We start from the raw sequence: 11,928 nt of genomic DNA on the forward strand, positions 1-11,928 counted from the left end.
CGGGCCAGGAGACTGTTGATAATTAATCCTGCTGAATGCAGACCAGACTCGTGGTCAGACATAGGCACAGAATACTGAGGGAACAGATTCTGAAGGAAGAGAATGATACTATACACCTTCACCAGTTCTCCAAATACAGTAGTTAAGCCAGCCATTATTCCCAATACCGTAACTGTATTCCAATGAAGGAGGATTGATTTTATAAAAATTATTTCCCTAAGCATATGCGACATAATTGGTCCCATAGGCCCCCCGACCCAAAAAATAAACATAACAAAATAATAGGTATGAATACTGTATTATTATTTTAAAAATTTAGGAACTCAGTCGGGGTCTGAACTTACTGTTGGGGGTTTTATAGTAGAATAGTACTGTAATGTCGGCTTCCAACTCACACTCACATAGATCCCCTGAATGCAGCTCACTATCCAGATCCCAATCACCTGAATTTTGATCACCTGTTCACACACCTGTATGTCATTATCACTAACGATGCCTTTTGCCTATTCCCTGCCTGTACCTTAGCCTATTACATTTCCTGTTATCAACCTATTGCCTGATCTCCTGGACGACTTTACTAGCCTTTTCCCTGCCTGTACTGTTGCCTTTTTGGACCCTCTGTGTATGACCTTCTGCCCCTGGACCCAGCTACCTTCCTCCTCCTGTGGTCCTTTACAAATAAACACCTGCTGCGCCCTGCACTTGAAACCAGCTCTCTGTCTCCCATCATGTTCATTACAGATTACCTCACCAAAAACAACAGATGGATTCAGCGGAGCTGCAGCTACATCTAGCCAGATATCAGGTGCCACAGTCTCCTCTCGTTCATCTCCCCCATATCCATGCCTAATAAATACGACGGCTCCCCAGGGAAATGTCCAGGACTTCTCATCCAATGTAACCTTTTCATAGACCATCACCCCGCTGACTTCACCTCTGACAAAGACAGGGTGGACTTTGTTATCTCCCAAGCTCTGGATATGGTCACAGCCCTGTGGGCCCCTCAAAGTTCTGATCTGTCCTCAATCACGTTTCCATGCCCTCTTCAAGGAGGTTTGACCATTCAGTTTCAGGTCGTCACACCAGGGACCTGTTATATGAGCTGCGACAGGGCCGTTGCTCCACCACTGAGTATGCCCTTGAGTTCCGCACCATGGCTGCCGGCAGTGGATGGAGTGAACCAGCTCTCCTTGTCTACCGGAATCATTGAAGTTGGAGACTTTTATCTCCCTCACCAACTTTAAACATCTGCTATCTGAGCAGCTAACCGATCGCTGCAGCTGTACATAGTCCATCGGTAAATAGCCCACCCAATTTACCTACCTCATCCCCATACTGTTTTTATTTATTTACTTTTCTGCTCTTTTGCACACCAGTATCTCTACCTGCACATGACCATCTGATCATTTATCATTCCAGTGTTAATCTGCTAAATTGTCATTATTCGCCTACCTCCTCATGCCTTTTGCACACAATGTATATAGACTTTTTTTTCTTCTGTGTTATTGACTTGTTAATTGTTTACTCCATGTGTAACTCTCTGTTGTTGTCGGTTCACACTGCTATGCTTATCTTGGCCAGGTCGCAGTTGTAAATGAGAACTTGTTCTCAACTAGCCTACCTGGTTAAACAAAGGCAGATTGAAAACAGGTTTTTAGAAATGTTTGCTAATAAGTATTCAGACCCTTTTCTCAGTACTTTGTTGAAGCACCTTTGACAGCGACTACAGCCTTGAGTCTTCTTGGGTATGACGCAACAAGCTTGGCACACCTGTATTTGGGTAGTTCCTCCCATTCTTCTCAGCAGATCCTCTCAAGCTCTGTCAGGTATAAATTAGCAAAAAATCTAAAAACCTGTTTTCACTCTGTCATTATGGGGTATTGTGCAAAGATTTCTGAGGATTTAAAAATATATATATTTTTAGAATAAGGCTATAATGTAACAAAAAGTCAAGGGGTCTAAATACTTTCTGAAGGCACTGCATGTATATGGGGGATACAACATCCACATTTGCTGCGAAGAGACAGAATCATTAGATCACTTGTTTTGGCACTGCCCATATGTAGCTTGTGTTTGGCTGCAGGTTCAGGAATGTTCAAGAATTGCAACATTTACCTGGAGCGAACTCTGCAAAAAGCACTGCTGGGTGACTTGAAAAGCCATAGTCAATCTATTTAATAATATTTTAATAACACTTCTAGTAAAAATATTAAATCTTTAATTTACAATCTGTAGAAACTATGAGAATAGAAAGGTTCAGAACTTTTGTGAAACATTACAGCACAGTTGAACGATATACTAATTATACAACGGGTATAATCCCAAATGTCGATTGGTTAAAACCACATTCCAGACGGTGTCTATTCCACAAGTTATCACCAGCTAAATCTTCAATTTATGATGTTAAAATGCCTATTTACTCTGTTCCATCTGAAAGTGCAATCCACTGTCTCTTCAGCCCAGCCAAGCACTTTATAATCTTGATCTCTACTATAAAAAGGATCTAGACATTATCTCACATTTCTTTTAGATTAACATTTTGTTTTCAACAGAAGAGATTTGTATAAACCTTGCTGTCTGTCACTCCAACATTTGCAACATTGTTTCAATATTCAAATTCGATCTCCAGCTGTCTCATGGTAATGAACATGTCGGGAATTGGGAGGAGACAGACAGGCAGCTTTTCTCAGAAATCATGAATCAGCTGGCATCATTTTTATGGATATATACAAAGAAATGTCAATTGCAAAGAGGTAAAACTAAACGAAGTGCAGCTAGTTTGCTGTCTTTCCAGCTTCAGTTTGAAGTGATTGTGTTAGCTGTGTTGTTGGCTAGCTCCTCTGAACAATAGTGTCCTGACGAGTGAGCACATTTTCCATGCCAGGCGAACTCGCGCATCATTAGCTCATTGTTACGGATGTATCCAAATAAATGTCACGAGAAAACAGCTTAAACAAATGCAAATGCAGCTACTTTGCTGTTATTAGTTGGCTAGCTAGCAAGCAAGGGGTAAGAACGTTGCCAGCCAGTATGGTAATGAAACATGTAGAACGAACTACTGGGTTGTGTCCATAGATAACAGAACAAAAAGCATGAATGACTGGGTCGCATCTCTAGCAACCGAACCGATAGAAGGAACGACCCGCCGACTTTGGTGGCAACCCTAGATTCGTATTGGGACTATATTTTGTGGAAGGATGAAATTGTAAAAATAATTCAGCAAAATAAAGTTTTTAATTAAAACATGTAAATCACTATTTGAATATGTTAGTAACCCATTGTATAAAAGTGATAATGCCTTAAAAGTCAGATTTTGGAGGATATATTGACTTCGTCTTGGGCTCAACAACAACTGGGCCAATATATCCTCTAAACACCGGGTTCTCTCTCGGGCATTATCACTTAATTAGAAATCAAAACTGGATGGTTTTCAGAGATAAATGGGAGTGGTTGAGGGTAGCTGTAGGGTGGGACTAAAAACAACAACAACAAAAAAACAAGAATAGAAAACTAATATAAAATGTATATACAGTTGAAGTCAGAAGTTTACATAAACTTAGGTTGGAGTCATTAAAACACATTTTTCAAATTTTGGTAAGACGGTTAGGACATCTACTTTGTGCATGACACAAGTCATTTTTCCAACAATTGTTTACAAACAGATTATTTAACTTATAATTCACTGTATCACAATTCCAGTAGGTCAGAAGTTTACATACACTAAGTTGACTGTGCCTTTAAACAGCTTGGAAAATTCCAGAAAATTATATCATGGCTTTTGATAGGCTAATTGACATAATTTCAGTCAATTGGAGGTGTACCTGTGGATGTACTTCAAGGCCTACCTTCAAACTCAGTGCCACTTTGCTTGTCATCATGGGAAAATCTAAAGAAATCAGCCAAGACCTCAGAAAAGAATTGTAGACCTCCACAAGTCTGGTTCATCCTTGGGAGCAATTTCCAAACGCCTGAAGGGACCACATTCATCTGTACAAACAATAGTGCGTAAGTATAAACACCATGGGACCACGCAGCCGTCATACCTCTCAGGAAGGAGACGCGTTCCGTCTCCTAGAGATGAGCATACTTTGGTGCGAAAAGTGCAAATCAATCCCAGAACATCAGCAAAGGACCTTGTGAAGATTCTGGAGGAAACAGGTACAAAAGTATCCTTATCCACAGTAAAAATGAGTCCTATATAGACATAACCTGAAAGGCCGCTCAGCAAGGAAGAATCCACTGTTCCAAAACCGCCATAAAAAAGCCAGACTACGGTTTGCAACTGCACATGGGGACAAAGATCGTACTCTTTGGAGAAATGTCCTCTGGTCTGATGAAACAAAAATAGAACTGTTTGACCATAATGACCATCGTCATGTTTAGAGGAAAAAGGGGATGCTTGCAAGCCAAAGAACACCATCCCAACCGTGTAGCATGGGGGTGGCAGCATCATGTTGTGGGGGTGCTTTGCTGCAGGAGGGACTGGTGAACTTCACAAAATAGATGGCATCATGAGGGAGGAAAAATTGGTGGATATATTGAAGCAACATCTCAAGACATCAGTCAGGAATTTAAAGATTGGTCACAAATGGGTCTTCCAAATGGACAATGACCCCAAGCATACGTCCAAATTTTGGGCAAAATGGCTTAAGGACAACAAAGTCAAGGTATTGGAGTGGCCATCACAAAGCCATAACCTCAACCCTATAGAAAATATGTGGGCAGAACTGGAAAAGCATGTGAGAGCAAGGAGGCCTACAAACCTGACTCAGTTACACAAGCTCTGTCAGGAGGAATGGGCCAAAATTCACCCAACTTATTGTGGGAAGATTGTGGAAGGCTACCCGAAACATTTGACCAAAGTTAAACAATTTAAAGGCAATGCTACCAAATACTAATTGATTGTATGTAAACTTCTGACCTACTGGGAATGTGATGAAAGAATTAAAAGCTCTCTACTATTATTCTGACATTTCACATTCTTAAAATAAAGTGGTGATCCTATCTGACCTAAAAACAGGGCATTTTTACTGAGATTAAATATCAGGAATTGTGAAAAACTGAGTTTAAATGTATTTGGCTAAGGTGTATGTAAACTTCCGACTTAAACTGTAGTATGTATTAGCTGTCAATATAAGCCTATGTATTATTGTCCATTATTTTACTCCAATTATGGGAGTATCACCATACATCTGGAGGATTGCCTGCTTATGTACTCTCCCCACTGGGCACAGATGTCAATTAAACATTTCATTTTGATTAACACTTGGTTGAGTTGTCAACTAACGTGAATTAAAAGTGAAATTAACAAAAAAATGTAGGTTAAAAGTTGGGTGAAGTAAATATGAAGTTCTCTTACGTTGATGACTTTTTGCAAACCCAATGAGTTTTCCATGTTGATTCAACATCATCACATAGATTTTTGTGGTAACATAGTTGTTTCAACCATAACTAAATATCTTATCTGGCAGCTCGATTCTTATTGCTTACTATTTGATTTCTCTTTCTGTAAGAACTTAGTGTACGTCTTCCATAATTCATCCAGCCCACACTATACTTCCATGATTTAAAGAGATTGCTTTAGCAGCTAATTCTAGTATGTTACCTTCGTCTCTGGTCCTCTCCCACTAATCCTCACAGCAAATAAATCCCTCGGCCATTAACTTCATGCATTGCTCAATACCTTTTGTGGGTTGCTGGGACCTCTGTCCAAAGGAAGATGCCAGGATGAAGGAAATCAATTAAAGAGAACTGTTAAACTCATACAAAAGAGTACTATTCCTCCATGTCCCCTAGACTGGTGAACAATAATCAGTGAAGGCTTCTGAAAGAAACAACATTCTTTTGTGTTAGGTCTGTAGGGTAGGTTTGGAAACTATAGAAGTGCTCCCTATATCCAATCCTTGTGACTTTTCATTTGGAGACATCTTAGGGTCCAAGGCAAAGCAGGAATCTGAAGGAGCATTCTAATAGGCATTTATTACAATTATTTTACATAGCGATAACAATCTAATGATAAATTGGGTATGAGTGGCTGTTTAGCTAATTCAATACAATACTTATAACCGAACACTATAAAACGGCTGTTTTGATTAATTAAACTCCCTGTTGCTGAAGCCCGACAGGGTCAAGGGCATCCTTGCATTTCCCATCATGTGGCAGTATGTGTTCTTACTGCTGTCTGTGGGGAAGTACTCTTCAGACAATAAATAGTATATCTCCCCTCATCACTAATTCTCAGTGGTGAGGTGAAGGAGAGGCCCTTGTCACAGCAGCAAACTGCTTCCTGTGGCTGGGTTGGCTGCTCCGGGGATGAGCCCTGCTGTCCCTCCAGGTCACTGTAAAGGCGACCCGGGGCTCTAATAATGCACAGCAGATGAGCTAGATCAGGAAGTTCCTCAGAGGACCACAGGACGTTCCGAGGGCCCCAGGAATATATTCTAAGAGAGTGTTTTTTTGGCAGAAGTGGTATTTCATTTGTTTTTGGAGTACAGCAGCGACAGCTCCACTGGTTTCCTGTTTTCTTTCCTGAATCAGGTCTCCTGTGCTCTTTGGGTGGCGATAAAAATACGAAAAAGACACTTTCTGGGAAACTACCCTTACTTTTTTACATGTATTTTTTTTAACTTCCTTTGTGCAGATGAGTGGGTAAGAAGCCTACTGGTGACATTGGTCTACAAAGCCAGCAGGTGGCAATCTTCTCACCAAACCTCCCACCTGTGTCAATGGGAACGCATAGCCTGTACTTATCAGCTTGTTAGAGTTTGTATGTATGACTGTGTAATGCAGCGTAGAAAACATGATTTGATAAAGACATAAATTATGCTTGAGAAAGACAGTCGTTATTTAACAGCAAGATTATAATTTGTGATTGATGTACCATACAAGTGACACATGCTAATAAAATGTATTTCCAGGAATCACATAAAATCAGAAACCAAAATGAGTATGTGTTCCAAACCACAGAAACAAATTGTCTGCAACTCTGGTGTATCAAAGTGCATGGAATGGGTTTTGTGTACCATGAGTAAGGTCTGGTTTACTCCCATATCTCTTCCCATCAGAGCAATATCAAGCTGTGATCACACTATAAATTACCAGCCCCACTGAGCATAACATTCAAAGCCAAACTGATTGTCTGTCAAGTCCTCTTTGGCATCAAAAGGACATTACATTCATATTGCTGATTTAATCAATGTCCCCTCCATTGTTGTTAGGATATGGGTTATGTCTTTCATTTCCCCTACAGCCTCAAAAGACTAATCCAAATTATTTTTTGCTGCACTGAAAGGGAAATTAATAAATCTCAGAAAAGGAAATCATAGTTCCAGACTGTAAAAATATGGTTGAGTTCTGCATGCATACAAAATCACAGTATATACTATAGGACTGTGTATTAACACGTGATGTGGGTTGAATCCAAAAGTCATTTGTAACAAAACTGGAAAGGCAACATAATAGCCCATACTTAGCACCTGGAAATACTGTCACCATTCATCAATACAGTGATGGGATACTGAAAGCAGCTAAGTCTATCGCGATAATGAGTGTTTGACCATGGAATGTTTCCCAATATAAAAAAGCAAAAAATCACGAGAGACAGAGGTAAAAAATAAAAAAACAGAAGAACTCGGTCAGTTATTTGAGATAACTTACTTGTATCCTAAAGAAGCTCTTCTCATTTGTAAGATTGCTACACATCCGTGTTTTGGCTGAAACCTCAGTGGACATAATGGACAGTTTCAAAGCCACATAATTAAAAGATAAACCTGAGCCCAACCGAGAAAACCATGAACATGGCAAATATTCAAGCCACTATACACAATGGAGATTGGACGTAAAGCATATTCTTTACTTTTGGCTCTGTACTCCAACAGTTCACATTTGAGATTAAATTATGAATGTGAGGCAAAACAACAGCATGTCAGCTTTTCTTTGAGGGTATTTATCATACATATGTTTTACTGTTCAGAAATGAAAGCACTTTTCAGAAATGAAAGCAGCCCCCCTACCTATAGTGTATTAAAGTAGCCAAAGGTTTAGTATGTGTTTTGGGTTATGATTTGCCCAATTTTAACTGAATGGTGAATGATGACTGGAGTCATTTTCTTTCTAAGTGAGCCGATAAGATGTTTCTGAACACTTCTAAATGAATCCGGATAGAGTGAGAAAGTTACTACAACAAAACATGCTAACCTCTCACCATTACCAATAACAGGGAAGGTTAGCATTTTGGGTGAGGTATGATCTTTGTGCCTCTGTAACTTTCTCATGATTCATTCATGATTATCCATAATCATGGTGGCATCCAACTTAATGTAGAAGTGTTCAGAAACATCTTCTATTCTTATTTACAATAAAAGTGACTCCAAGATGACATTATATTATTCACCATTTAGTTCCTATTGGGCAAAACATCGTCTGACACACAACCAAAAACTGCAAATGCATCCAACAAATTTGCAGTCACAAGCTTGATAACGTCATTGCATGCAAGGATTATGGGACCAAATACTAAACTTTTGACTACTTTAATACACTATAAGTGAACTAGTCCAAATACATATGACTTCTTAAAATGGGGGGACTATATGCATAAAGTTCTTTCTAAACGTTAAAACAGATATGAAAATACCCTCAAATAAAGGTGACATTCTGTACTCTCGCCTCATTTGTAACATTTTATCCACAAAAAAAATCTGGAGTATAGAGGCAAATTAAAAAGGTTAGTTTTACTGTCCAAATACAAACAGAGGGGAGTGTATACTCTTTAAACAAATAGTGCTGCTACATTTATGAGTGGCCCTGATTTGAATAGGTCTGACAAAAAAGCCATACATATGACATCAGATATGCCTTTAATATAAAACATGTTCACATTCTGTCCAGTTTGATGCGTAAAATAAGCAATATTGTGTGCCTAAATTAATAGCTTTTTCTTTTACTATAATATTGGACAAGCACGCGCACTGTGCATGCACCAGCATTGTTGACAAGTAGCTGAGAGAGCTATGATTGGTCCATTGCGATGGGTGTTTCCGCATTCTGTTGTGAGCTGTCAGTGCGAGTGTAACTTGGAAAGCGCACTGTCGTCTCTCTTAAGTAACTATCTTATCATCCATTCCCGGGGGACTACCCGTTAAACGGTTGAGATCCAGGATGCCCTATGTACTCGTTAGTACTCAGATCCGGCTGGTTAGTATTCCTCTTCCCGTCATAGCATACAGACTGCATCCTTGCGGTTGACGCGCACGTCGAAATGTTATAGAGACTAAAGACTTTGTAAAGGAAGGCTCTGCAACAATGTCGCCGATTTTGACGTGTAGCTTATTACATAGGTATCAGCTATGTCCATGTTTGCAACATTGTAACATTTGCAAACATGGAAGCGAAACAAATTCGAACTAGTGCATAGCAGCTCGCGTCTCGTTTCTTTTTCTTCAGTACACCAAATTAAAAACACGTTCACTGCTCAGTCAGATAAAGTATGTAGGCCTATTTCTGTGCATAACTGGTAAATTGTTATAGAGATTGTGGATGGCATGCCATGCATATTTTCGGTGTTTGTCAATGTATTTCAAGAATGCAACAGAGTGTACAAAACTTAAAAAATTCTTTAAAAATTCTTTAAAAATTAAGAACAGATGCTCGTTCCATGACAAACTGCCCAGGCGAATCCAGGTGAAAGCTATGATCCCTTATTGATGTCACTTGTTAATTACACTTCAATCAGTGCAGATGAAGGGGAGGAGACAGGTTAAAGAAGGATTTTTAAATCTTGAGATATGGATTGTGTGTGTGTGCCATTCAGAGGGTGAATGGGCAAGACAAAAGATTTAAGTGCCTTTGAGCACACTGGTTTGTGTCAAGAACTGCAACGCTGCTGGGTTTTTCACACTGAACCGTTTCCTGTGTGTATCAAGAAAGGTCCTTCCTAATATTGTGTATCAATATTAGTAATGTGTTAATGTTTTGTACACTCTGCACATAGCATTTGTGCACACACCTGAATATCTGTTTTTCAGGAGACTGGGCCAACCATGGTAGGAGATGTATACTCTGACCCAGCAATAATGAACTACCTGGGAGCCAGGAAAACCACCATGCTGGGGAACAATTTGTGAGTGTTGAGTATATCTCATTGTATGTCTCCATCCTTACGGCCAAGATTATGACAAACCTCTGAGCGACGGAAGAATGGTGTAGTAGTGGTATAAGTTGAACCAGAGCAAGACATAGGCTGTTACTCTGTAGTTTGGGAGCAGACAAGCAGAGCTGATCGAACAACAGGGAAGTGTTGTCATTGCGGATCTGCCACAAGTGCTTTTGGGAAATGAACCAAGGTGTGGAGGGAATAATCACAAACACAATCCTGGCTCATTTAGCTGAGTTCTCCTGCGTGTGTTCGCACTCCTGACAGAGTTCACAGAATGAGTTTGACATTTTACATCTGAGAAAAAAACTCAACTTTCTGCCCCTTGCAGCTCGGAGTACCACGTGGACGAACCTCCGCGGTTGGTGTTGGACAAGTTGGAGAAGATTGGCTTCCGCATGGTGACGATGACAGGCGTGGGACAAACGCTGGTGTGGTGCATGCACAAGGAGACTGAGTGACCTGACTGTGGATCAATGACACTGATAGTGTGTCTTGGGCCACAAGGTTGTGGTGGTAGTGTTCTGTCCAATGAGGAGCAGGAGCTAAAAACCTATATTGTACGTATTACATCAAAAATCAAGGATGGATTCTATACATTCATTTTGCTACTGTTCTTTGTGATGTAATGGTCCTTTGTCTTCCATTTATTTATTTTTTAGCAAGGGGTGCAGATTACTGAATTTCAAATGATCAATTCTCCAGATCGTTATTTGCCCCGTTAGCAAATGTGTGAATTTGTATAATGACACTACTTGTCCAAAATCTTTTGTACTCCCATTCAAACTTACTCCAATGTGATGGAGCAGCTAATGTGTGTAGTGGCTTGTTCATAATCTATCATAGCAATGTGTTTACAGACTTCAGGGAAACAGGACGGTGTCAAGAAAAGTACATTCCAGAGAGGAATGTAGTTCACTCCATTACTAACTGAATCTGAATGTCAAGAGTATGATGTTGAATCAGTTCCAAAGTTTTACATTGCCTTTAGGCCAAGCAAATATTCCTCTATCCTGAATCCTATTCCATTTTCTCAAATGCTCTGTAAACAGGTGTCGATTTAACAGTGAACTGCTTAATTATGGGCCATTCCCAACATTGCAGAGAGAAAGAAAATAGAAAAGTAATAACACGTAATAAATACACAATGAATAATAACTTGGCTATATACAAGAGGTACCAGTACAATGTACAGGGTTATGAGGTAATTGAGGTAGATATGTACATACAACTAAGAAATAAGTGACAGATAAAACTGTCAAAAGTTGGTGTAAAATGGAGCTGTGTGAGAATGTTAGTTTTCATATCATTGGTAATATAATTAGATGCATGTGAAGAAATTATAATAAAGGTGATTTGATATTTGTTCCGTGGCATGTCCCAACTCTCAAGGAGGTAGAGTATACTTAAAAGGACAGGTTGGAAGTCTGATCTCCCTGTCTGCCATCTGTCAGTACAATATGGTAAGCATTACATTTGTTGGACAAATGTGTCATGCTCTCTGAAAAAAAAGAAGCTCTAAACAAGCCATTGGAACTGTGCCTTCACGCCTCAGGTTGAGGGGAAATATGGCACGTCTGCAGTGGTTTTTAGACTCTCAAAGTGGGCCAGTGAGACCTCAGTACATAGGGGGAAGTTAGTCGGGTCCTGTAAGTGTGACGAGTGTGCTGCAGGCATGCCTGGTGGAGACCATCTGAGCCAGCGCTTCTGCTGCTACTGGGTGGTTTCATTAGTCTCTGGGCTGCCAGCGCATGTCTGAGGCTAACCCCAGATCA

The 11,928-nt window shown here is 40.0% G+C and overlaps 1 protein-coding gene across 1 annotated transcript; it reads left to right on the forward strand.

Annotated features, from left to right (window-relative positions):
- Positions 1–9,034: 9,034 nt before the first annotated feature.
- Positions 9,035–11,519, forward strand: LOC112261834 (GTP cyclohydrolase 1 feedback regulatory protein). Its single transcript, XM_024437456.2, has 3 exons — positions 9,035–9,195; positions 10,026–10,120; positions 10,485–11,519. The coding sequence occupies exons 1-3, from the start codon at positions 9,160–9,162 to the stop codon at positions 10,612–10,614; spliced, it is 261 nt and encodes an 86-aa protein (XP_024293224.1). The 5' UTR covers positions 9,035–9,159; the 3' UTR covers positions 10,615–11,519.
- The last annotated feature ends 409 nt before the right edge of the window (positions 11,520–11,928 follow it).

This window comes from Oncorhynchus tshawytscha, linkage group LG11 (genome assembly GCF_018296145.1).
Source record: "Oncorhynchus tshawytscha isolate Ot180627B linkage group LG11, Otsh_v2.0, whole genome shotgun sequence".
Taxonomy (NCBI): domain Eukaryota; kingdom Metazoa; phylum Chordata; class Actinopteri; order Salmoniformes; family Salmonidae; genus Oncorhynchus; species Oncorhynchus tshawytscha.

Bases quoted from the DNA above. Each gene is read 5' to 3' on its own strand.
- LOC112261834 (XM_024437456.2), top strand. From the start codon at position 9,160: ATGCCCTATGTACTCGTTAGTACTCAGATCCGGCTG. The intron at 9,196-10,025 runs GTTAGTATTCCT...TCTGTTTTTCAG, and splicing joins TTAGTACTCAGATCCGGCTG to GAGACTGGGCCAACCATGGT. The intron at 10,121-10,484 runs GTGAGTGTTGAG...TGCCCCTTGCAG, and splicing joins ACCATGCTGGGGAACAATTT to CTCGGAGTACCACGTGGACG.